Here is a 27,153-nt window from a genome sequence, read left to right as displayed (position 1 = left end):
TATGTGGATGGATCCCAGAGCAAGAAGGGACCTCTGTTCAATCTCTACCCCTCTCTTTCTTTTACCCTCCCATAGTAAATGGCAGAGAGGACGAGAATTGGGAGGACCAGCCACCAAGACCACCCGGGTGGGGAGACCCCAAAAGAGGGGAAAACCATCATTACCCTCGATCTTTACAACAAGGGCATTCGGAAACTCAAGAACAACATACATATTTCGATAGATTGGATGGAGGGCTGTCGAGAGGAAGGAGAGAACCACTTATGCCCCAAAGACAGGAGCTAGCCCACTATACCTCCAACCTGGATGATGGAGGATGGGAAATCTGCCATAGGAAAAGTGTCAAGTGGGGTGCAGGTGGGCAAAACTATTATCCCCGGAGACCCCTTCACCAATGCCAGCAATTTTATTTTCCAACACACAATAGGTATAGTCAATTAGATATGGTGGATTGACTACCTATTCCCACGGGCAGGAAGTCCAACCCTCTAGCATGGGAGGTTGTGGACGAAACTAGCTTAGAAGCGAACTCGCCCAACACCCCCAAACATCAAGAGGGCTGGAGTAATTCCATTGGTAAACCAGGACACAAATCAACGCGGGAGTCTGCGTATCGAACTAGTTTTGGAATAAAGCTTCCCGATAGTCTAGAACACCATGGGTCCTTGACCAACCCCACCGGCAGAGCAGGTCAGATTGTGGGGGACGAAACCATCCCCCCAACATGCTTAGAGATCGTGACCAGCAATAAAGAGAACGCCCACATAATAACCACCATCATGAATGATAGGCCACCCATGCTTAAAATATTGTCATGGAACGTGGCGGGTTTGGGAAACAAATCTGAACACCATGAATGGATTGAATACACCGACTCCAAAGACCTATGCATGTTCCAGGAGACTTGGGAGAGGGAGGAACACGCTAGGCAGGGATTCGCTGTATTCTCCATTCCCGCGAAATGGCGAGGAAGGGGACGCCCATCCGGTGGACTTGAAACCTGGGTTGCAGTCCATCTGGGATGCAAAGCTACGCGCTTTCCAGTAGCATCAGAAGACATACTCGTGGTTCTACTGGAATGGTCTCGTAGCTGTAGACTAGCGCTGGTAAATGTATACTCGAGACCGGTTACCATCTCACAGGAGTCATCCACCATCGATGAATTAGCGGATTTATTGTCCGAACTTCCCAAGGGTCTCCCTTTTTTAGTGGGTGGGGACTTGAACTCTCATTTTGAGCCCCTGCCAGGTCTCCTAGACGGGGATCTCCTAGAGGAAGAGATAAGATGGCGAGTATCACCGTTAGTATCCCCCCGCCTAAAGCTTGGACTCCACTGGCAGTACAGATTACAGCCTTAACTCTGAGATATGGGGTTAGGGCTTGTAATGGGCGAACCAATTCTGACACTCCGAGCAAACCCACGTTCAACCGCAAAGGCAGCGAATCAAGATTAGATTACATTCTAGTGCAACTATCATCTTGGACACATGTCATAGATTTCAGGGTCACCGATAGAGAAGACAGTGACCATAATGCCCTGGAATTGGATTTTCTCCTTCCTGGACTAGATCTCGGTGAATTCGAATCACCCAAAACAAATCCCGATCTAGTCCTCGAAAGCAATAGGAGAAGAATCAAGTGGGAAAAAATCGCAGCAAGTTCAACCAAGCTTCCGCAGTTTTATAAAAATTTTATTCCTATTTTAGAGAACATGGCGTTTTTAAATGATGAACCAACCAGAGGGGATACCCATAATCAAATCTGGTTGAACCATGAGGAAGTCGTAAAGAGTCTGTCTATAGACTTATTTATTAATGGCCCACGGAGGGGGGGTGGAAGGAAACAGTGCACATGGTATAACGCAGCGTGCCGCAAAGCCAGGAGTGAACTATTATTGAGTATTAAGAACGGTAAAAATAGGCTGGAAATCCGAGCCAGGCGACGCGAATTTAAAAAGCTGGTTGTCAATGCAAAAACAGATTGGGAGCAGAACAAGTGGGAGGAACTTGCTAGCTCCCTAGCGTCTATGGACTCACGGAAGTTCTGGCGAACTGTCAACCTAGGCTCCGGGGAACTTGCCCCGGCAATAGAGCCAAATATTTCTGCAAAGGCTTGGCAGGAACATTTTCAGTCTCTGTATACAGAGGAGCCAGGCCACGGGAATTCTGAAACCATTCCGCTGCCGCATTCTGTGGAAGGGGACCCCTTCTCACTTAGAGAAGTCCGGGCGGCCATAATAGGCCTGTCAACGGGAAAGGCGCCCGGTCTGGACGGCCTTCCTGGCGATCTCTACAAACAGGAGCCGGACATATGGGCCCCCTATCTCCTAATGTTATTCAACGCGATTCTAGGGGGCATGGAGGTCCCCTGTACTTGGCTTGGCGCAGAGGTGGTCCCGATCTTTAAAAAAGGCTCGCCCCTGCTCCCATCCAACTACAGGCCCATCAGCCTAATAGATGTGTCGCAGAAACTCTTCGGGAGGCTCATTTTAGATCGTTTACAGAACTGGATAGACGAAGCTGCTGTCATGAGTCCCTACCAGGCAGGTTTTAGGAAAGGTGTCTCCACCATGGATCAAATTTTCCGCCTCAATCTTATTTATTGGAGGACAGCATTCGTCGAGGGCGGCAGCTTGTACACAGTATTCGTGGACCTGCGGGCCGCCTTCGACTTGGTGCCCAGATCCAAACTTTGGAGCGTTCTGTGTGACCTGGGTGTTCCACCAGGGATCCTGGCTATTTTGATCAAACTGCACCAGGATAACTTTGCGAGGGTCAGATGTGGCAGGGCGGGGGGTTTAACTGAAAGATTCCCCGTTGACAGGGAGGTGAGGCAGGGTTGTGTACTTGCGCCCACCCTGTTCTGCCTCTTTGTCAACGGGGTAGTCGCTCATCTGTCTAAGCTTAAAGACATTGATGCCCCCAAATTGAATGGCAGCAGGGTCCCCGCCATAATGTTTGCGGATGACACCCTGCTGCTGTCCAAATCCCCCATGGGTATCCAACGGACAGTGGATGGGTTCTTGGAATTTTGTACTGAGAGGGGCTTAGAAATCAACGCCTCTAAGACAAAGTTTATGATTCTAAACCCTACCCCCTCATCACGCCCAAACCCTCTCCTGGGTACGGTGCGACTGGAGAGGGTCTCCACATTTGAATACCTTGGGGTAACCCTGAACGAGAAGATGACATGGAGCACACACACGAATAAGGCAAACCTGAAACTAACGCAGAAAGTGGGGGGCATCTCAAGGATGATGGGCAAATCCATATATCGCCCACTCGGCCCAATAATACAGATTTATAAATCTCAGGCTCGAGGATCAGTTGTCTATGGGGCAGAGCTTTGGGGCCATGTTCCTGTAAAAAATCTAACATCAACAGAGAATAAATTTCTCAGGCAACTAGTGGCCCTCCCCTCTAGCACCCCACTGTTTCCCCTGAGACTAGATCTAGGTCTAAGGCCAATCGCTGAGGTCTTAAGTTTGAAGCCCCTAGCTTTCTGGCGACGAATATGGAGTAGCCAGGACCTCAGTGACTACAGATGCGAGCTCCAGGAGTTCCTGGCCTTACCAAACGCCAATAACATTCCCTGGCTAAAATATATAAGGAGCACTTGTGAAGGTTTAGGCCTCCTGGAACTATGGACTGACCCTGCCAATTCCAGTAGGAGGATCTCTCGAAAGGCACTCACACAACTTTACTTTCAATCAAAGTTGACCACTGACATAGCAAATACACGTGCGGGATCTTTGACCCATACATTTATTCAACTGAAAGATTCTTATCATTTGGAAATTGTATTAGATGGTATGGGTCCTGTGTTGACAAGAAAACTTTACTTACAGTGGAGGTATGGCTCCCTACCTTTGAGGGCTTTTACTAGTTCCTGGTCCTGTACTTCTACAACAGACCAGTGCCCTGCCTGTATACATTCCCGGGAGAGTGATTTGCACGTGGTCCTTTTTTGCAAAGCCTATCGAAGAGCAAGGAGGTATTGGCTCTTGCCTATTCTTAAGAACATGGGCTTTAGGAATTACCGCCCTGCATTCAGAATCCTCAAAACTGACCTGTCACCCCCGACTGTTTTCGCTGTGGCAAAATATCTAACGGCCATGTGGCATGTTCGGTCCCGCATTCTGAAAGTGGGGGCTATTGTATGATCCTTAAGATACTAGTTTATTAATTCTTGTCTTCTTTAATACTTCACTCATGGGCTTTTTCTGTTCAAAATTCAATTGTAAATGAATTTGTCTAGTGTATTGGAAAATTTTATTTTTAAACAATTGTCATATATTTGTATCTTTGATGATCAAGATGATCGAGAATAAAGATTATTGATTGAAATATACAACAGGTCTTGTTGTATGTAATCTTAGTGAATAAAATATGCAATTCAATTGAACTATAGTGGGGTGTTCAATTAAAAAATTCAAATATCGGCCTGCACTTTTATCGACTTCACAATATCGACTACCAACATGTGAAGATTAGTAGATGTGGACTTGAGAGCAGTAAATCTATAAATAAACTCAGAGTGCTGTGAACCTGCTTAGCAGCCCTAGCAACCGAGGCCAAGCTACCCATGTGTATGCAACAGGGATCCAACCATGGAGTGCTGCCAACAGCAGGGACCCAAGTCACTTCAAGAAGTTTTCACTTATGCACATTGGACCGTACAATTTAAAGTTAGCCGAAATTATTGTAATGAAAAATATGCAATCTCAGCCCTATTGGCAGAACGATCTTCACAAATTGAAATGTTACCTTGTACATTTACAAGCTTAGTTTTTCAGAACGCTTTGTGCATCTATCAGCAGAGTCTGTTACTTAACAAAAACAATACATCCCTACTGAAACTGACTGGCTGACCATAGTGAAACATTTACTTATAAAATTCACTGATCTTGCACTCAATATAACCTCGAAATTCAAACTCCCAAAGCACTGGGGCTATTCCATACCAGAGTCCCTCATTCAATCTTGTCTATGGGACCCTTTGGCTTAAATCTTCCACAGCTGCCATCAAAGTGCGACATTGCTTTGAAACTACTTGCACAATTGGTTGCAATTCACAGGTGAAAGTTTACTGACTCCATTGGCTTTCTAATTGCAAGCAGAGGCAAGACAAACATTAGAACTGGCACTGTAATCTTTGTGATGTGCAATGTGTCTAGTACCCTGTGACAGCCTTTTGCGCTGGCTTACATCAGCTGGTGTGTGCAGTACCGGCATTGTACCCAGACAGAGGGGTTAGCTAGAGTAATATGTCTGTTTCTTACTGTTTCCTTTCACCATGTTCTCCTTTATACAGTGGTTGTCTACAGTCCGAGTTATATATTTCACCAGGGCTTAATCTGTGGGGTGCTTGCAGATGGTGGTATACGTCTCTCGTTTTTAGGGTTTTAGGGTACCTGGACTCATTTTTCGGAAATTATTCTTTGACCAAGAGCAAGAGAGAGGATGCCAGAAAGTGATAAAGACGGAGGAAGAAAATGATAGGAAAACAGTGACAAAGGATAGAGAGACAGCAGGCCAGATCACAAAACAATTTGACTGGCGCTATTTCCTGTCCTTGGTGATAAGTTAATGCAGGGCTTGGAGCAGACACATTTTAACACTCCATTATGAAAGCAGGTTATGGATTTGGTAATGTGTGACGAGAATGTTTCTGCACATTTTTTGTGTGGCATTTTGTTGCAGTGATGATGCGCTCTGTTGTTTTTTGTGGTGCTGTGTTTTTGTACTGCACAATGTGATTCTGTGTTGTACTGTGGTTATTGTTTTGTCTTCTGTTTTTACTGTTTTGTTGTGCTCAGTTATGTTGTAATTGTATTCTTATGTTGAGTGTGTATTACTTTGGTATGTTCTGTCGTTTACCTTAGGGATTTCAACAAATGCCCCTACATTTCCAGGCAAGGCAGCATATGCCTTTAAAGTTCCTGGGTCAAGGAACCATTTACGACTGTCTGAAGTGGCAAAAAAGTGCTGCTCCAGCTCTAAGACTATTTAGGACAGCAGTCAGCCAAAACTGTGGCAGAGACCGTTTCTTAAAGTACCACCTGCAGTGCCCACTTTATTCGATAATGCTCAAGAAGTGTACTGTGGTGGAAGAAAGAGGATTCAAGGTCAGGCAGTCTTGGTGTTTGTTGGCAGTGTTGGCAGGGCTGATGCTGAGCTCCTAAGAAAAGCGTCTGTGTTTTTTCAAATGATTCTTTGCGTTATTCAACGCTCTGATAATAGCCTTCCTCACGCATTCGTGCATTTACAATGACTGATATTTTGTCCTTAAGAGCACAGAAAAATGGTGTTGTGTTTAGTAATGTAAGTGGTCGTGCAGCATCGTGTTTAACAGTTGAAGTGCAAATATAAATATTAAAACAATTATCGTAATCCAAAGAAATATGATATATTTCTTAAATCTGCAGACACCAAAATATTTTTAATTAATCAGCGTGTTTCTTACTGTTTTCTTTGTTTCTTTTAGATCACGCACAAAGCAGAAGTATGAATGATATTTCAGATACAGCAAACACAGATCAAGTAGTAAGTGTAAAAAATAAATGACTTTTCTGGACGAAGGGTTTCTATTTTATGTAACAAGGGAACAAAGTAGGAGAAAACATATACCTACTTTTGAGGCCTATTTACAGGTAAACTCTGGAAAAGGGTATATGCATGCTGTGATCTGTAGTAAAGCTGATCATACAGAAAAATATTGTGCAACTCAGCTTGGCAAATATTGTTTTGAACATCCAAATTGAAATGTTCCCATTTGAACCGATTTTGGAAAAGTGTTTTATATATTTTGAGGTATTACTTGAAGTTGTGTAAGAAAAAGGTTACTTCTTTCACTAACCACAATATTTTTCTGTAATAGATAAATTACCTGAGTTTCTGTATAACTGCATTATTTAACAACTTCTACCTGCAACATCACAATTATATCACTCAAGACTCGTGAATAGTATAAGCTATCTGAATCAATGAATAAACATACACTTGTACAGATGATCCTTATAATCTTCATGCGCCAACCTTAGCATCTGAAATTAGCAAATTCTGCGAATTTGACACTTTCCAAGACTCTTAATGCTTATACCACTAGTGTCAAAACAAAATCTAATTATTAAGGTTTACTATGCAATATAAGAGTAAAAATGTGAAATACATATGATATTTCTATCTATATTTGTATGTACTTATAAAATATATAACATTTAATATCTAATATTAATATGTAGTACATGCTTGTTTTAAACGGGAAAGTTTCAAATTCAACTTTTAAGATCTTCATCATCAAAAAGGTTTATTTTGGGAAATGTAATCCTTCTTTAATCAGAAAACATTGCATTGATAAATTGAGGAAGCTCTTGCAAAGAGTTGTTGGTGGATAAAAAGGTAGACGAAAGCAAAAAGGGGACCACACAAAACCCACCCATTTCCAGGATTCAATAGTTTAATTAAGATTACATTTAGTAGAACTGTAAGGGCCTGATTACGATGACGGTGAGATCGCCACGACAGCCTGTCGGTGGCGGTCTCACCTCCATCGCAAGCAGCATTTCCACCCGCCACATTAGGATCGTGGGTGAAGGGTGGCGGTCGGGGAGACTGACCGCCACAGATCCGATGGGCTCAAGGAGTTACCATGGTTACCCGACATGATAAGGCTGGCGGAAAGGAACATTGGGGGCCCGTAGCGGACACTCCTTTCCCCCTAGCCCTCAGTGTTGGGTTTTGGGGGGCACCTATGGTTCCCCCATACATATCCCAGCACCATGTGGCAGGCACCGCATGGTGCCTGCCCCATAGTGCAGGCATACGCACAATGTGCATTTTTTGGACTCCGGCTTGTGCTGCAGCCAGCAGCACATGTCCCAATAAAAAAATACACTTTGCGACTGCCTTGCAGGCAGTTGCATTGTAATTTAGGATGCAGACCACCGACAGCTTGTCGAGCGGTCCCATCCCAGATACGAAGGCTGTTGGACTTAAGTCCGACCACCATCGTAATCAACCCCTAAGAACTTACTAGTACATTTTCTGATCATTAAAGAATTCGGTAGTACACAATATATATATGTATATATATTGAACAAAAGGAGCTGTTTGCTATGTGCATTTGCTCTTAATTTCAGATTTTGAAACAGCAGGCTATGTTGTGCTGCTAGAATTATTTAGCTACGTGTCTTTCCTAAGCCAAACAACTACTGATTGGTTGAAGTAAAACCTGTCAAGTAGAATTGAACACAAGAAAACAAAGAAACTGTTTGGTTGTCCAGGCAAAATATTATTTTGCTGCTGGAGCCCTCACCATCTTTTTATCGAAGGATGTTTTTGATGCTTTTCATGTTATTGGCTCTGTGTGGTGATGGTCCTATCGCGATCTTTCCTTAACTCACTTACTAGAGGCACCAGCCCAGGATTTAAAAAATTTGAGGGAGTGTCATCAGATGCCAATTTAGCTTATAGTGTTTAAAAAGGCTTTTCCTATCATTCTTAGGTCTTGTGTGCAGTGGAAGACGTATTGTCCCTAATACCTTAAATGTTATACCTATAGTTGGCTTTAGGTCAGCCTCTTGGTCTTCATTGGATGACTTTTTTGTCTATTTCATTTTCCTTTTTTTTATTCAATCCCTTTCCTCCTTATTCTTTGTTTGGTCCATCTCCCAAAAATGTCTTCTTTATTGTGTTGTGATGAACATAATGTGTGTCCTTCCATTGCCTGCATTCAGGAAATTACTTTTTTTATTTTTCTTCTAGCATGCCGTGGGAGTGCATGCGTTTCCTTGCTGTCTTCTTCATGTGTTGCTTCCACCCTCAAATCACCACTCTGCTCTCTGTGTTGGCTCCCTTCTCCCCAACAGATATTTCAAAGCATCCCCGACAGCTTTAAAAAAAATGATAACTCCCACTTCTCCATTGCTCCTTCACTTCACGTATATTTGTGGCTACTGTCACTCAGCGTTGTTGACTTTCATCTTACCACCTCCATCTGCACCTCTGTTGATCCTACTCTCCACCATTTTTGTGTTCTTTTTAAAAACAAAATATTTCTCATCTTTTTTTGGATGGTCCACCATCTTCAATTTGCTACCAGGGCACTCCTTTCTTTTTCCTGTTATTTTGTGCAAATGTTTTAGTTTCCTGCTCACCGTTTGGTGTCTCTCATCTTAGAACAGAATATTGAAACAAAATTGGTGTCACGGAATGACGTATGCATGTGCATGTGTAAATACAGGTCCAGCACAGACAATAAGTGCCCTCCTGTATCGAGATAAATACGCCAAAACCGTACGAAAGAACATCACAGTAAATTATTGATGGGTCACTGTTCTGTAGGGATAGCTTGACCTACCACTTGGTGTGGTGTTGATCGCAGCTTGATAGCAGCGTAGCTCCATGGCTCCAAGATGCTCTTCCCAGCTTACATCACCCTCTCAGTCAGTCAGTCAAATTACTTTATTTGGCTAACATAGCCATACTAAAACAACAAACAAGATTAAAAAAATGCAGTTAAAATACAAGCAACACAGGCAATACAGCAATACAACGAGAGACACAATAAAACCAGTTCAGAACTGACAATTTTATCAAAGCCCTTATGTCTCTTCTGATCCTAAGGGAATGACATACGTAGCTAATTACAGCATGACAGAAAAACTCTGTGTTCAGACACTACGGAAATGTATGACTCAGGCTAGCCAATCTGTATTTAGTGGAGAAGTGTGGCTCAATTGTTAGAGCGGCAGACCCTGTTGCAGAGGTCTGGCCCGGGACCAGGGTTCAATTCCCGCTTTGGTGGGTCTTGGGCTTAATATCCTCGGACCTGATATTTCTCGCCTCGGTGCCTATTCTAATCATGGGTCCCACTCTGCAACTCTGGGCAATAGCTTGCTTAATCTCCACAACGGCCCCAACAGTGCAGGGGATGCCTGGCTGCACCTTGGGGGTGCCCAGGAGTGGACACTTCACAGGGAAAGCCAGGATGGGTTCCTCTGTGGTATAAGTACAGCGCCGGGACACCTCTGTTGGTAGGTAGCTGCGTGCTTTACAAAATGCCAGATTATTTATTGATGCCTAAGCTGGGGCATAAAACTGCAGATAAAGTGAGTAAAAGATTGCTGGTTGATGTTAATGCAAGGTCAACAGGGCAGGGAAGAAAAACCAGCTGCTCTGTTGTGGGAAAGCAACCAGGAAGTGAGCTGTGCTCATCCTAAAACAAGTTAGGTAAAATCTGTGCTTCTGATTAGGGATTCAAATTAAATATAGTTTACAATATGCAATAGAAGTAATCTCCATATTGTAATGAACGGTATTCTTAGCATGAGTCTTATTAATCCTTTTTAAGTCTCTAATACTTTGAAAAAGAGACCAAATGAGGGTCCTCAATGTACTATTAATTTCACTGGATAAATACAATAAATGTGGGGCACCGAGATCAGCCAAGTAATATTACCTCCGTGATCCAATTAAATTTAGTCTGCAATGACTTTGCGGGAGAATTTGGTAAAGGGGGAACTCCAGATTAAAAGTGGTGCCAGTTTGATCGCATCCTCAATATAGGGAAAGACAACCTCAGTGTGGATAATAATGTTGGCAGTACTTTTAGGTGGGTGTTTGTTTACTTTTTTTAGTAAATTTAAAAATAGCATCAGCTGCATTTTCCTTTTTAAGCCCTCTCTGGGCCAAAAGCGTATTCCATTTAAAATTGATATCCAAAATGATAGTTAAAATTTGTGACTTTGGTGATGGGGAAATCATCAATGATAAACTTAAGTGTACGAGTATTTCTAGAACCATAGGTCATAACCACCTCTAACTAGTGAGGTGTGGCTCACTAGTTAGAGGCGGCAGACCCGTAAGCAGAGAATCGGCCAGGGACCAGGGTTCAATTCCCGACGCGGCAGGGTCGTGGACCAGGGTCAAAACAGACTCGATAATTCTCGCCTCGGTACCTACTCTAACCAGGAACACACTCGGCAACTCTGGGCATTAAGCTTGCCTCATCTCTACAACGGCCCCCCACAGACGCCGGGGATGCATGGTTTCACCTTGGAGGTTCCCAGAAAGGGACCATCTCACAGGGATAGCCAGGACGGGTTCCCCAGCGGTCTACAGCGCCGGGACGCCCCGTTGCAGGGGCAGCTGTGCGCTTTACAAGTCTACAACATTTACATTTACAACAACATTTACATAATGAATAATTTCTTATGATTCCCACATGAAATTGTTAAAGGAGTCGAGCAAAAGCTGAAGCCTGTTTACAGTATGTGACAATAGCCCGGCATTGTCTGCGTAAAGGAGTGCTTATACTGACCGGTCCCCTAACCTAAGCAAGTTCTTCCCTTTGTCCTGCAGTACTTGGTACACAATTCTATTGTAGAAGACGAGTAAAAAGAGAGCTAAGGCCCAACCCCTTTATGGACCTTGAAAGAGGACATGCATTCCCCGTCATTACCCCTCCTTTATGTGGGTGCTCCTCGAACCACGTACATACAACTATAGAACTACATGTACTATTATTTTCGATTTAAAAAAAAAATGATTTATTTCAAAATATTTTTGTACCTAAGATGAATAAACTATAAAAATTACTGGTCTGATTCATGGCTTTTGCATGTTATAGACATGTTATCACCTCGCACCAGGCACAGAACAATGTTGGGAAGCTTGGCAGGGAGCATTGGTGGGCACGTTATGATGTTCAATGCGCAGCAAGTGGCTGCACCATTTATTGAACATTAATGGGCTGTCACAAAAAAGGTGGGTAGAGCGGAATTCTAACATCTACATGAAGTAACCGTCACTGGTGGTAACTATGAACAAATTTGTTATGACTCGAATTGTAAAATACCTTTACATGCCTCTTCATGTCTTTCCTTTAGCAAAGGTTTATCCCCTCTCCGTGTTTAGGTTTTTTAAGTAAGGGTAATAGTTTTCTTGACGTGACATTTACTTTTATAACTTTGCACTTGTTTAATTTTCCACTGCTGCAGAGTAATGAATTAAATTAGAGAGTTAAAGTTGCTTATAATACCGCTATATCTCCAATAATGAGTTTGTTGTAAATAACCAGGTTCTAAGGGCAAGACGTACATAGCTTCAGGTTTTCGATGACCAAATAGCACATTTTTGCAATTTGCTATATGTAAATCACAAACAGCTATGTACAAATGTGTGTTTCACACATTTAGAGATTTCTAGTGGGTCACAAATAGACCTTCTTCATTAATATTTATGAGGTAGGCCACAATTTGCGACCCATTGGGAATCGCTAAAAACACAGGGATGGTGGCCCGCTGGGGTCAGTGGACCATCATGTCTGTAATTGCTTTTAAATAAAGCAATGTGTTATTTTCGGACCACCAGCTGCTCTAAAAAATGTTTTTACACCCATTCACAAAGGGGAAGGGGTGCTTTGGGGTCCTCTTCAGGTTTGCAAATGGGTTACCATCTTCTTGAAGTAGGTGGTAAAATGCGGATGTTTTGTCACTGCATTTCGGTTGCAAAACATTCATACAAACCACTGCAAGTCGCTATTAGGAAGGGACACCTTTAACATGCCCCTTCCTAGTCCCGAATCGCAAACCCATTTTGCGATTCGGTAATAGGTTACTGAATCATTAAAAAGGGCTTTGTATATTCAAATAGGCTTTTTTCGGTTGCAATAGGCCTAAATCAACAAATAGGCCTTTTGAGACCTAAAAAAACAATGTACATCTGCCCATAGATGTGCAAAGCCATTTTGCGGTCATAAAGCAACTGAAAAATGAGTTTTTTTCAACACTAACACTTTACTAAATTGCAAACTGGGTTTGGAAATGCATAACAAATTGTTCTTTGGAAGGGGCATGTTTAGGGATTACTTTCAAATAGTTTTTCGTTATGGTATGTATCAATGTTTTGTGACCTTAAGCAAATGGCACACCGTTGAAAGGTTACTATCTCCACAGTTGGAATGGTAACACACTTGCAAAAGAGAAGGGCTCTCCTTGAGAATGTAAAAGAAAAGATTTGTTGGGTAGTAGGCAGTAGTTCAGGGGACAACTGCCAACTCTCGAACAAACTTTAGGAAAAATAACTATTCTATTCATATGCAGCCCGATCTCTTTGTGGAAAACAGACCGCATTTTTTTTAACGTTTACTTTATTTAAATGTGATCACAGACATGGGGTTCTACTGACCTCAGCAGGCCACCATCCACATAATGGCATCCATCCATTCATAGTGAGTTGCAATTTGCAGCCTACCACTAGAATACTGATGAGGTAGATCAGATTGTGACCCACTACAATTCGGAGTTTTGCTAATTGACCCATTAGTACAAAGGTCGATCGGCAATATTCTTTTCAATTTGCAAAAAGTCGGTCGACATTTTGCTACAACTATTTTGTGAGTGGAAATTTCGTATGTACACCATACTCAATTGCTTGAAAAATTAAAAATGTACTTCCCATGGAAGCAATAAACCAAACAAAAACTTAAGTGTCAATCAAAATGCACAGTTTTAGCAAGATAATGTCTTATATAAACTTACAGCATTTCATTGTGCGAAACACAGGCTTACTCTAAACCTATTAATTTATGAATTAACTTGTCTCTATTGCATTCTAATGTAGAAAATGCAAAATTGTTTCCTTTCGTCTTGGGTATTTCCTAGCAGGCCATGTACTGCACAGATGCTAATACATAGAAAGAAATGCACATATGCATCTTTGTTTTAGTAGATTGTAATTATTCGTAAGGTGATTCATTCGGGGAAGGAAGGTTCACTCAACTCGACTCATGGTCCATAACAATCAATTGAAGGGAGCTTCAGCTATTTATTTTTATTAGGATTATGTATAACTGTAAAATAAAAAAGGAGAAGTGTGTACAAGTGCCAGTTAACATGATTGAACATTACTTGGACTTTTAGGACCGCACCCGTACTCCTACGAGTTTTGGGAAATTCACACATCTTCCCCAGTGGCGTAACGATAATTGAGGGGGCCCCCCTACAAGGTACATGGAGGGGCCCCTTCGGACTCTTTCAGCAGCTCCTCGGCCGAAGTGCAGTGCTGAGGGGGCCCCCTGAAGCTTGGGGGCCCCCTCAGCACTGCCCCCCCCCACACCTTGCATGTATTTGCTTAACCTTTTTAAATGCAGACATGTTATTCATAAACAGATTTAGGGCTAAAACGAGCTTTGTGAATCATGCCATGCATGTCAAATTTATGTATGGCAAAAGAGAAGCTGTGACTTAGCATAGAGCAATTGGTGAATATGATTGCCAAATGGTGGCCAGCTAAAATTCTATTTTCAGCGCTAGCGCAACTCAGCTACTACTAAACTCTTTTCTATGCTGCCTTGAGTGGCTTTGTAAAGAAATGTCACACAGCGGCTTGCACTATATTAGGTTACATTTCGAGCTAGAAGTCATTCTGTGGGTGGAGCATGGGTGTTACCATACACCCACCTATGGATTTAATGCAATTCCGGATTTACAAAGGTTTGTAAGCCTATAATTGAATTATATAGAATCCATACGTTTGCGATAGGATGGCATTGTGAGGAGAAAAATCTGTTTCTCTCCTCATTATTCCCTCTTCTATGTGTGCTGCAATCGGTATCACACATAATAATAAGAAAATGCCTCTTTGGATTGTTTAGTGCAGAAAGGAATCCCTTGCTGCACAAAAACAATCCTGCACATAACAAATCCTGCCAAAGTTGTTGCATAAACATTAGAACATATGCCCTATTGTAAGGAAAAGCAACACAGCCATGCATCTTTGTAAATGCCCTTTTGATAGGTAAATTATTTCTGATCAAGGTTACTGTAAATGTGATGAAAGAGAGCATGCAAAAGTCTCATGAACAATTCAATCTTAAGTGTGCTAGTAAGATGTTTAATTCATCTAACCCTAATAAGCCTCTTATTACTCAGGGCAGGGAGACAGCAGTAGAAAGTGGAAAGAAAAGGAAATGCAATTAAATATGTACATTGCTAGATAGGCTAAATATGTGTTAATCTGCTTATACTGTAGGAGGTGCACTGATCCAGCCAGACATACACAATTAAGCTTTTCTGATGGATCATCTAGTTAGAGTGGACAGAGGTTCAGAGCCTGGTCCCTGTCAGTTGTGCACTGAAGACAGAAGGAGCTTGTAATTATATCTTAGGGAACCAGCAAAGGTCCTAATAAAAGGAGTTATTTTATTTAAAAATGCTTTTCAAAACAACAGAAAGCTTCAGAAAAGGGAAAACTGCCAGGGGACAGATAAGAGATGAAATGTTGAAAACCTTTATAATGTGTGTGCTGCCCTCTCATCTGTTACCACACATCCTCAAGCAGGACTAGGCACCAAGAGCGGGGGACAATCATAAGTTCAAGTTCCCTTGTTCCCAGGCTCCTGGACCTCTCACGGAACAGAGAGTGAAGAACCGCCCACTTCGACTGCACATGATACCAGTGTGGGATGGATCATTCCAAGAGTGGTAGACACCTTCATGGTCAATCAGCAGTAAGCAAATCAAACTGTTTGTGCTCTTTCACAGTAGTTATTGCCACTGCAGTCTGCTTTCCGATTTATGCTATTCTCAGCATCCTGTCCACAACTCTAGAAAAACTGTGGTGGGGCTTTAAGACCCCAACATTGGTGGCACTCTTTTATGAAAACTATTTCCCCTACTTTGATGTGCTTTACCGGACAGCTAGTTTTGTACTCTGCTCTTTGCGTGGGGACTCTAAACAGGCGTGCGTCAGTGTGGGCTCTCATAAAATGTCGGTTCCATTCACTCCCAGTGCAATCTATTCTTCGGCAGCGTTGCCCTGACATACATTCAGGAAACTTGAATGAGACCACTAGGAGGTTCAAATGCTAATAAATACCATATTGTGAGGTAACTGTAGAAGTATGCATTCCCTACTCAATTTCATATATGGTTTAGTTATGGATTTGGAGATGCATGATTTTAGTATTCACAATCTAGAAATGTGTTTCTGTGACCCAGGGTGTCTTAAAGTAAGCTGATGGGCTGCAGCCGTCTACTCTTGTATAGGCCAAACTTAATTGAAACTCTAAATTCATAGTATTTTAAAGGCAGCAGCAAGTAGTGTGATGTTCTTAGTGTGTATGCAGGTTTGCATAGCTGCATAAAACCAGCAAACTGATTTAGGATATCGGGTTTAGTGTTTGAAATGTGGCAGTCTTTTTGTTATTTTTATCTGGTCAGAGATGAATTACAAGGATGTTGCCTGTCTTGGGTTTGAAGGGACTCTAAAAAGCTAAAACTAATAGCCCTCCAGCGAACATTGCTTGCCACAGAGTGCCAAAGCTTCCCTGGAGAAACAGCAGGAGACAAGTTGAATCATTTCAGGATTAACTTGCCTGTGACATGAACCTGTAAATGGGCTTTCTATCTAGATTGTTTTTATCGAAGAGGCTAAGCCAGCCATACTTAATGCAGTGTGCTGCGGGAGGCCTGCTGCCTGGTTTCACATCAGGAGTCATTGTAGCTCCCCACATACACCTCATAGCCTCAATCCAATTGACTCGAATGCTATTCTAGGGACAACCCAACATAAAGGTGAGCTGTACCACAACCTCTCCAATGTCATGATCTATATACTGAAGGTTTAGCAACAATGCAAGTCCTCTTTCAGGTATCAAAAAAAAGATGTGATAGACTTTTTGGTACTGTTTCCTGCTAGACTAAAAATGATCTACAGGGCAAGAGCACAAACTTTCCTGACACACCTGAAATTAATCGAGACTAGGTGGAAGAGGAGAAAGACATGCGGAGGACCTGCATAATTACATACGATGGATCCCAGCGCTGGTTGCCCTTGACGACTGGCAGCCAAGAGAGAAACAAAGCTGTTTGAGGCACTGCCACAACTGCCACAACCTGACGAATGAGAAGAATCCAATGATTATGAGGAGTGACCTACTTCTTCCATGGTCAAAGAAGAAGATGAGGAACAATGTGCGATTCATCAGAATATAAATATTTAACCTACCACTCAAGTGCTCATGATTAAGTCTTACGAATGCTTATTCATATTATGTTACAGTTAACTATCCATACTCACATCTTTGATCCAAAAGGAGGACACCTCTTCCACGACACCCACCCTTGAGACACCTGATAGATCGGGATACTAGAGGGTGACTTTAGTGCCATAATGAAAAGGACTGAGCTACTAGGAATCCTTTAAAACTTGGCTCCCGTAGAATGACTTGACTGTCGGCCTGGAAGGAATACCTTTTCATGATTGATGGGTGGCTGATTTGGCATGGGGTGGGTGGGTTTTGCCTTCTTATGCATTCCACACTGTTCATTCTCCCTCCTGGATCACATCTTCCTCCTGGCATCAGATGTTCCAGAGGGGGCAGTTGTCCCCATTCTCAGGAGAAGCCGATCTGACGATTCACTAATGTGACTCTACTACCTGGTATCACATCACTGAGCATATGGTCCGTCCGTCCTGCTGCGCCTACCTCAGCAGCTATCGGGGTGGTAATGAGGAGCAGCCGCGTGACGTCACAGGCAGCTGCTATGGGGCTCCGCATGCGTGCCATGCTATTCTGGGCAGGCTCCGGGCAGGCATGATCACCAAGAAAGGCACCGGGTCCAGCGCCGGTCAAGCCAAAAAGAGCAAGAAGAAGCACCGCCGCGAGCGTGCCACGGGGGGAGGCGACGTCACTGCCCCCAGCAGCGGCCACCCGCAGCACGAGCCCGGGCCTCAACTCTCTCGAATCGAAGATCCACAACCCCTCCTCCAGGAAGTGCCTTATATTCCGTCTCCCCCCTCTACGCCCCCCACTCCTGTGGTGCCTGAAACGGGACTGTTGGGTTCTGACGATGAGGAGCAGGAAGACCCAAGTGACTACTGCGTGCCTGGAGTGCACCTACCTGGGCTCCCCAATGCCAGTGAGGCATAGGCAATAAAGCAGCATCAGGCAGGGAGCGGATTTGCAATCCTGCGGCATGCCTGATCCTAAAATGGCAGCCGCAGAACCCAAGCGGGCAAACCTCAGGAGCAGAGGCCCAGGATGCTCCAGATAAGAGGGAAGTCACAAGCGGGAGGCCTCTGGGACCGCAGAAGAACAGTGTGCAGACCAGACGCGAGGAGTGTACTGAGCTATACCCAATGCCTGACTCTAAGATGACCTCCACTGGGGACATCTGACACACCAATTTTCTAATAACCATGAGTGTGCCCCTTTCTAAAGCACTCCTTGTCCCCTTTTTGAGGAGGGATCCAGCTTTTATCCCTGGAGTCACAGAGACCCCTCTGAGAGAGTCCACAGCGACAAAGGAGTCTCACACAGCGGAGGCCTGGGTTTTTATCCCATTACCGCCGAGAGCACAGCACCGTACACCGTGACCAGCACGCTCGATGGAATGTTTGGACTATGCCCCCTAGGCGGAAACTATATCCTTTCTTTATGTACTGCGGTGCCCGAGCAACCTTTGGCCGATGACTGGTGGAGCTGTCCCACGCAGCTATGGAGGAGTTTGGCTCTGGTTCACCCCTTGGCCGTCACCTACCCAGCTGGTCGTCGGACACTGTTTTTCCTCGTCTCCCCGTTGAGCCTTCTACATCCTCCCCCTCCACTTCCCTCCATTATTCTCCATCTACCTCCCCTATTCATTCCCTCTCTCCCCTAATCTTCTCTCCCTTTGCCTATTTTTTACCTCATGTTTATGCTATACTTTTGTACTCATGTAATTCCTGTAACTACGCCCCAGTAACTGATGTAACTTTGTAACCATGTTCTGAAACAATGTTTCTTCCTCATGTAAAGCGTTCTGATACCTCCAGGTCTAGCTAGCGCTATATAAAACTCAATAAATAAATAAAATAGTGCATTAAAACTAGGTGGGTCATAGATGACTACTTGAAACTTATGAAGTAAACTACAGAATTGTTCATTCCAAAAATGGGTTCATCCACTAGCTAAGGCCCAAGTCATGGAGGCATCAAAGACAATAGCATGTGTCAGTCAGAAGAAATGGAAATGCAAAACTGACACTACAGCCCTAGAAGTGAAGGTGAGTGCACTAGAAGAACAAGTCCTCTGCCTACCTGCAGTTGGGACATCATCAGATTGGAGACAAAAACAAATGTAAATAAACAAAACAAAGGCAACAGGCCTTTTCCATCTATGCACCCAGGATCTCAAACATCACTGTATTCATTAGGACCGCTCGAAACCTGCTCCAATTCAGGAAGGAGTAAAAGATGTACTAACAGTCCACAAATCAGCTATTTGTCAACTGCCTCCTTGCCTTTGACCCTTTACAACGCTCCAATGCCTTTTGGCTGTGTTTCAGGTATGTATTGATTTCATACATTCATACTTACACATACAGCCCTTGTTGCCCCCTCCGCTTCCCCAAGAAAACCCGGTGGGGGATCCCAGGTGCTCAGGTGATCAGCTAGACCCCTGAGTAATGTGCTTGTATTAGTGGTATTACTCACTTTCTAATTACACAATGATGTAGATTGAAACACGTGTGTCTCTTACCAAGTGGCCATTAGAGAGGGCCACATAGGTACCCGTACATTCCTCATCTACATTCAAAACAAGGCACAAATATGACAGGGAGCTTCAGCTGCAGATGTAAGATTTTTTCAGCATGATGCTCTGAAATGAAACTTTGCATGGCTGAATTTTGTGACTTCATTTACCATATATCAACTTTCGACGAAAGTAAAGGTGGCTACTTTAACGTACTGTATAATAGCAGAACAGGATAGCTTTTGTTAACATTAAAGCATGAAAGTCATTTCGTTCATAAGAACTCGTTTTTTAATCTGGCTTTTGTGTACCCTTCAAGGAATGTGTTAAGCGTTTCATGAAGCTTAGTGCTCACTGTTTACTTCTCTGCACATATTTTAGAAAACAACAGAGGCCTTTTTACCCTTCATTTTTCAAGATTAACGGAATGGGAACTTGCTCAAAAGCCCACACGTCTCTACTTATGCTTCGTTATGTATAATAAAAATAAAAACTACCCCCCATAGTTACATGAACTCTTTCCACTCCTGATAAAATATGGGTAATTTGCAAAGGCATCAGGAAAGGATGTAAATCCTGGCAACAGGAGAGCAAAAGGTCTTCCGCTGCATTTTAAACATTAAAGAAAAGGGACTTAGAAATGGAATCTTTATGGTTAATTGCAGATTTCCTGCGTGTTAAAATGTTACAACTGTTACTCTTACTTTACAAGCGGCATTAGATTTCCTATTATTCATGAGTTTGTGTATTTCATAATGTTCAACCACGCGCCTCTCACCAAGAATTGCTCTGGAGTAAATTATTCTACGAAATTAATTTCGTAGAATGTGCACTACCTTACGTCTCAGTGACAATATTACCGCACGAAAAATCGCTCCAAGTGTAAATATTGGTAAATACAGCATAAGACAACTGCTGTGAATTCCGAGGCACTTATAATTTCCTCTAGAATGGGTTTTTGTGATTTGGGCACATTTTGTTTTAAATATGTTTAGCGATGGACTAGTGCCAACTTTAGGAGAATGTTCACATTGTGCTGGCACGTGGGGGGGGGGGCTTTGGGTACTGTTACAGAGCTGCTGGCACCTCAGTGGTGCCCCCTATTTCTTAGAATGTGGGGAACTGCGATGTACTATCCAGAGGGATCCCAATGTCTGCCCCATGACCACAGCAGAGGTTTGGGTAATTGACACATTGCATGCTTATGGTGATAAGACTACAGCATAGGCTGGCTGCTCACATAAGATGGTCTATAAATGACATAACATAAAGTGTATTAGTAAAGTGCATGTTCACCCCAGGGGATCTGGGAGCTGACTAACAGATGTTTATTGCTACCCAACTCAACAATACTCATTTTATCGATTTAAGAAGGATGAAAGGCTGAGTGGACCAACTGGGATTTGAACCTGTAACCATGAGGTTAAACACAGGCCCTTACATGGGATGCATTAGTCCACTAACTCACCAAACCATAAAAATGTCTATAAATGTGTCTCAGGATTTCTAGGAAAGGAAGACGGCACAAAGAAATAGTGACTGTGGCGGGGAGCTGAGTGAGAACTCAGTGATGTGCGTACCACTGGAACCAGTGACACATGCTGGGGCGTATTCCCTGTGAGAGAGCCCACACTTCAAGGGCCTCACCCGGAGTAATGCAGAAGATAGGTGGTAATCACCTCACCTGGTTAATTCCCCTGTGTGCCATATTTGTAAACTAGAGTTATTACCATTGAGTTCTACATGTTGGAATGAAGCATTACCTTTCGATATTTTGTTTCTCAATATTCTGTCCATGATATTCTCATATGTGATTATTCTTGGACTCAATATTCAGTACTACAACACTTACAACAGCAAGTGCTCCGCATCTGGAGATCATTTATAATGTCCTAGGAAATATGTTATCCCTGGTTGGAACCGTCTGTCCAAAAAATAAGAAGTATTGATCAAGGACCCCTTTTGGCCCAAGGGACCCCCTCCCCTGGGGCCTGGCAACACATTTCAGGGAGAGGGTGGCATGCAGCCCGCCTCCTCAGGCTGATTTCAGCCCCTGGGACCCTTTTCCGCAGGTCCTGGCACATTTTGTGGTGGAGGGGGGCGTGCCCTCGTCCCCATGCTGATTTTGGCCCTGGGGACCCAATCCCCAGGGCTCGGTGTAGTTTTTTTAGGGGAAGGGGCACATGGACCTCCTCCATGGGTTGATTTTAGCGCGAGGGCCCAGTCCCCCGGGCCTGGCCATATTCCAAAAATCAGGAGAGGGCATGAAGCTCCCACTTCCTGGGCTGATATCGACCCCGCAGCCCTCATCCCCCTAGTCAGGCCAACAAAGGGTGAGTGCCCCGGTGGCCACCCAGGGCACCCACTACACTACAGAGTGGGGAAGCAGCTAAAAATATTGCTCCTTGTAGGTGGGTTCAATCTTTCCATCTGTTGCCTTGCCCGCTTCAGTGCGGGTATGGAAATAGATGAAAAGTCTTCTCCCAGCAGGCAGGAGCATTTTTAATGCTTCTGCCCGCTGGGAGCAGACTTGGTGTTTGCCCACACTTGGCAGGAGTTTTGAAATTGCTCCAAGTGGAGCAAACATAGGTTTCCCTGACTGCGCCAGTGAATACGGCCGGGCCCTGTGGGATGGGGTTCCCAGGGCCGAAATTGGCCTGAGGGGGGTTACGCGTGCCCCCCCACCTCATACAAAAGAAAATCAAGTGCTGTAGACCGGTCTTGTTTATGTTTTTGCCGGGGACCCTCCTTGAATTTGTGGCATTTTTTTTTGTTTTACGTTTTTGGCTCTGTAGAACCCCACTACAAGGCCCAGGGTTTCCCTACCCTGCCCTCATGCCTTTTTTTTCTGCTTATTTTTAAGTCTCTGGGATGAGTCCCGAGTCCTTAGATGACTGCCACCACTTCCTGGTATAAGTGGTGGCAGCCAATCAGATCTTATTTTGAGATCTGTCAGATGTGCAGAAGAGCCGCGTCTCTAGCTATATATACATATTTTTTCTCTAATAACTCTCAAACTACTGAACAGATTTACACCAAATTACAAAAAGCACTCTTTCTGGACCAAGATCCAGCTTTCTTGAAAATATTGGCATAATTGCGTTCAGCGGTTCAAGCTGTAGTCTTGTCTAAAAATCCCCATGGGAAATTGCATGGCGAAAACCCATTTTGGACCCCCATTTTTCTCGGCTCTCAATTGACGGATCATTCCAAAACTTTCCAGACAGCAGCTGAAGTGACTGGCACATTAGTATTCAAAATTCCCTGAAGATTCATCAAACTGCGTCGTTATTAGCAAAACAAAAAACAATTTTCCTATGGAATCTAGGTCCTAACTATAACTACCTACTGGTGATATATAGATATATATATCTATATATATCTATCTATATATATATATATATATATATATATATATATATATATATATATATATATATATATTATGTATATATATATATAAAACCCTAACTACCTACCTGTGATTGTTTTTTGTTTTTTCCACTGAAAAAAACAGAGGTTTCAGAGACGTTATAGTTAGTAATTTACATTTAAAAAACCTTAGAAATTCACTGACAAAACCATAGGTTTCAGGGACGTTATAGTTAGGCTGACATTTCACACATACAAAACCAGATAAATTTGGCCATTATAGTTAGCTGAGCTAACTATATGATTCGTGCCCCCGCAATGCACTGCTGATGATGTCACATATTACATCACTCATGACATGGTCAGTGATCACTGATGGCATAATGACATCACTGATGACATCACTGATGACATCATCCAGTGACTGAGTGTTTCTAAAAAGTTTCAGAATGTTATATATATATATATATATATATATATATATATCTATATATATATTCACTGAAAAAACCATAGGTTTCACACATGTTATAGTTAGCGGAAATTTTACTGATAAAAAACCAATGAAATTCCCCCGTTATAGTTAGTGCAGGCAACTATAACTCACGCGACCGCAATCCTCTGCTGATGCTAATACTGTATTTAGACACTTATTTGCCCATGTCTTCTTCCATAAAATTTTAGCTATACATATATTACAAATATTTTTTTTTCATAAAGACACATATGTCATCAGCAGAAGATTGCGGTCGCGTGAGTTATAGTTGCCTGCACTAACTATAACGGGGGAATTTCATTGGTTTTTTATCAGTAAAATTTCCGCTAACTATAACATGTGTGAAACCTATGGTTTTTTCAGTGAATTTGCAAGGTTTTTTAAATGCTAATTCCTAACTATAACGTGTGTGAAACCTATGGTTTTTTCAGTGAATTTGTACGGTTTTTTAAATGCTAAGTTACTTTACGCCATTCGTGGCGTGCGCGCCCACTTAACGCAGTTTGTTCCGTGCGCGCACGGTGCGCTTCGCGCACCGTGCGCGCACAGTGAGCACGCGGTGCGCTTCGCGCACCGCACGCCCACTTTACGCAGTTAGTGCCATGCACGCACGGTGGGCACGTGGTGCGCTACGCGCACCGCGTGCCCACGTTACGCTAGATGGGCCATGTACGCACGATGCGCTTCGCGCACCGTGCGCACATGGAGGACATATGATGCGCTTCGTTGTGAAAGGTAATATTTTAATTTTTCACATCTGTAATATGCCATGCACAAATGGTGCCCATCGGGCACCATTTGCACATGGGGTGGGGAGAGTATGGATAATTTTTTTTAAAAAAATTTTTTTACCGTACGCGTACGGTAAGCGTAATCGGCGAAATTATCGAAAAAATTAAAATTCCGTTTTTGGCCTTGGGGGATCTTTGGGGACTCCCCCAACATGGCTAGGTGCTTAGGAGCTGTATAAACAGCCCCTTTACATGTTTTTGTCCTTTGTTTTTTAATCCCCACTCAGAGTGCGAGAGAGAAAATGGCGGCCACCGCTTCCTGGTTTCGACCGATTCGAATGTTTACTAAGATCTATCAGCCAATCAGAATCGCGCTCGCGCACGTCACCGTACGCGTACGGTAAGCGCACCGTAAGCGCACCGTAAGCTGGCTCAGATATATATATTGATTTAAAGGCTATTTTCTCAGAATCTACTGAACAGATTTACACCAAACCTACAAAAGGCACTTCCTTGACCTGAGGACTACCTCTCTGCCAAATTTCAAGGAACTCTGTTCAGCCGTTCGGGCTGTAGCTGTGTCTAAAGGTCCTATGGAAAAATGCATGGGAAAAACGTGTTTTGGGACCCCCCTTTTATCTCAGCCCCTGCTTGACGAATCCCCCCGAGACTTTCAGGGTAGGAGCGGAGCGCAGCGCCCCACCTATTTTGAAAATTTGGCGAGGATTCGTCGACCGGCGCCAAAGTTATTCAAAATAGAATGTTGCGGATTTCCTATGGTAAGAGGGTCCTAACTATAACTACCTACTGGCGACCGCCAGTAGGTAATATATATATATATATATATATATATATATATATATATATATATATATATATATATATATATATATATATATATATATACTAAGGTGTATTGAAGAATGAGTGGGTGTGTGAGTGTCTGAATGGATGATTTAGTGGGTGCATGACTGACTCTGTAAGTGTGTGATTAAATGTGTCTTAGTGAATGCATGGGTGAATGACTAATCTGTGTGAATGTCTGTATCAGTCTGTCAGTTAGTGTGTAAGTGCCCGCCTGGATTGTTGAGTAGCTACATGAGTATCTATATGGGATGATGAATTGGTTATCTGAGTACCTGTATAGGTGCCTGAGTGTCTGTGTGGGTTGGTTGGAGATTGTGTGACTCCCTGCATAGATTTGTGAATGGGTGATTAACTGGGTGTAGGGGGTCATGAGTGCATTTGCAAGGGGCTGTATGGGTGAGTGAGTGTGCGTATGGCTGTGTTGGTGAGTGAATAGATATCTTGGTGGTGTATGTGTGAGTAACTACATATGTAAAAGACAGTGTATGTGAGTGTTAGAGTATACAAGTGACTGAAAGGGAGAGTGAGTGATTGTGAGAGTGGCTGTATGGATGAGTGTGTGCTTCAGTCTGTGATTGTATAAGGGAGTAACTATGTGTTATTATCTCTATGAATAAGAGGCGGTGTGTGTATAACTGTATAGATGAGTAAATGGCAGTGTGATTGACTTTGGGTTACTGACTAGGTGTGTGAGTAACTCTATGGGTGAGTGGTGGTGTGTGAGTGTCTGTATGGGTGTATGAGTGCATATATCAGTGACTGTATGTGTGAGTGAGTGGATGTGTGTGCAGAACTATGATTTAGTGAGTGTGTACGTGCTAACTGGTATTAGTGCGTCTATGATTTCGTGAATGGTAGTCTGGATTTTAGAGTGGGTGTTTGATAGGTTATATTAGGGTGTGGGGAGGTGCGTCAGAGAATTAGTGGATGATGTAATCAGTGATGTCATTTGAGATGTCATCAGTGATGTCACTGACCATGTCATGAGTGATGTATAATGTGACATTATCAGCAGTGCATTGCGGGGTGCGAGTTATAGCTAGCTCAGCTAACTGTAATGGCCAAATTTCTCTGGTTTTGTACGAGTGAAACGTCACCCTAACTATAACATCCCTGAAACCTATGGTTTTTTCAGTGATTTTCCAAGGTTTTTTAAATGCTAATTGCTAACTATAATGTCCCTGAAACCTCTGTTTTTCTGCGTGAATTTCTAAGGTTTTTTAAATGCTAATTCCTAACTATAACGTACATGAAACCTGTGTTTTTTCAGTGAATTTCTAAGGTTTTTTAAATGCTAATTTCTAACTATAACATAGTAGTCGTGTTTGCATAGTGGTGCAGAAACGGGGCTGGGCCTCCTACCAGCGCTCAGGAATTCCAATATGTAAGACTTACAGAAGGTACCAGGAGCACTTCCTGGCCCCCTAAGTCCCTTTAGGAGTAAAGTGAACTTCATCCCCAACCCGTAATGTGCCAGAAGGCGCATTTGCAGAATGGTAGAGAAAGGGGGGCATGGCCTCCGAAGACCTCTTAGCAATCCCACCGTGTGGGATTTACTGGAGCTAACAGGAGGAGTAGTTGGCCCCCATGGACAAACTTGGGAGCCAACTACCCCTCTTATTACCTCCAGTAAGTCCCACACAGCAGCATTGGTAAGTTCTCATAGAAAGCCACGCCCTTTTGCCCACCAGTGTGCAAATGTGCTCCCTGTCACGTCGTTGGATGGGGATTAAAGTCCCATTCACTTGTGGGGGTCCTTAGGGGCCAACTAGCCTACCTGTTACCTCCAGTAAGCCCCACACAGTGGGATTGCTGAGAGGTGGACAGAGGCCATGCCCCCTTTCTCCACCACTCTGCAAACGCCCCTCCTGACGTGCTCTTGGTTGGGGGATGAAGTCCCCTTGCCTCCTGAGGGACCCTGGCAGCCAACTAGCCCTCTTGTTACCTCTAGTAAGCCCAACACAGCTGGATTGCTGAGAGTGGTCAGAGGCCACACCCCCTTTTTACTCCACACTGCAAACACGCCTCCTGGTGCACTACTGCTTGGAGGATGAAATCCACTTTAGTCCTAAGGGCCTCAGGACACAAGGGAACCTCATCAGCCCACAGCAGTGCCCCAAGAGGTGCTTTTGCAGAGTGGTGTAAAACGGGGCATGGCCTCGTACC

The 27,153-nt window shown here is 43.4% G+C and overlaps 1 protein-coding gene across 4 annotated transcripts in view; it reads left to right on the top strand.

Annotated features, from left to right (window-relative positions):
• The window catches only part of SLC4A5 (solute carrier family 4 member 5), a 753,917-nt gene that overhangs the window by 319,870 nt on the left and 406,894 nt on the right, over positions 1-27,153 (top strand). For all 4 annotated transcript variants that reach the window (XM_085633456.1, XM_085633454.1, XM_085633455.1 and 1 more), the window contains one exon: positions 6,487-6,545. In XM_085633456.1, the coding sequence (XP_085489582.1) occupies positions 6,487-6,545 (59 nt within the window). The remainder of the gene's footprint in view (positions 1-6,486; positions 6,546-27,153) is intronic.

The sequence above is a fragment of the Triturus cristatus genome, chromosome 11, assembly GCF_964204655.1.
Source record: "Triturus cristatus chromosome 11, aTriCri1.1, whole genome shotgun sequence".
Taxonomy (NCBI): Eukaryota; Metazoa; Chordata; class Amphibia; order Caudata; family Salamandridae; genus Triturus; species Triturus cristatus.
Note: the sequence above shows the minus strand (reverse complement) of the source record. Positions and strands in the feature narration are given on the sequence as shown.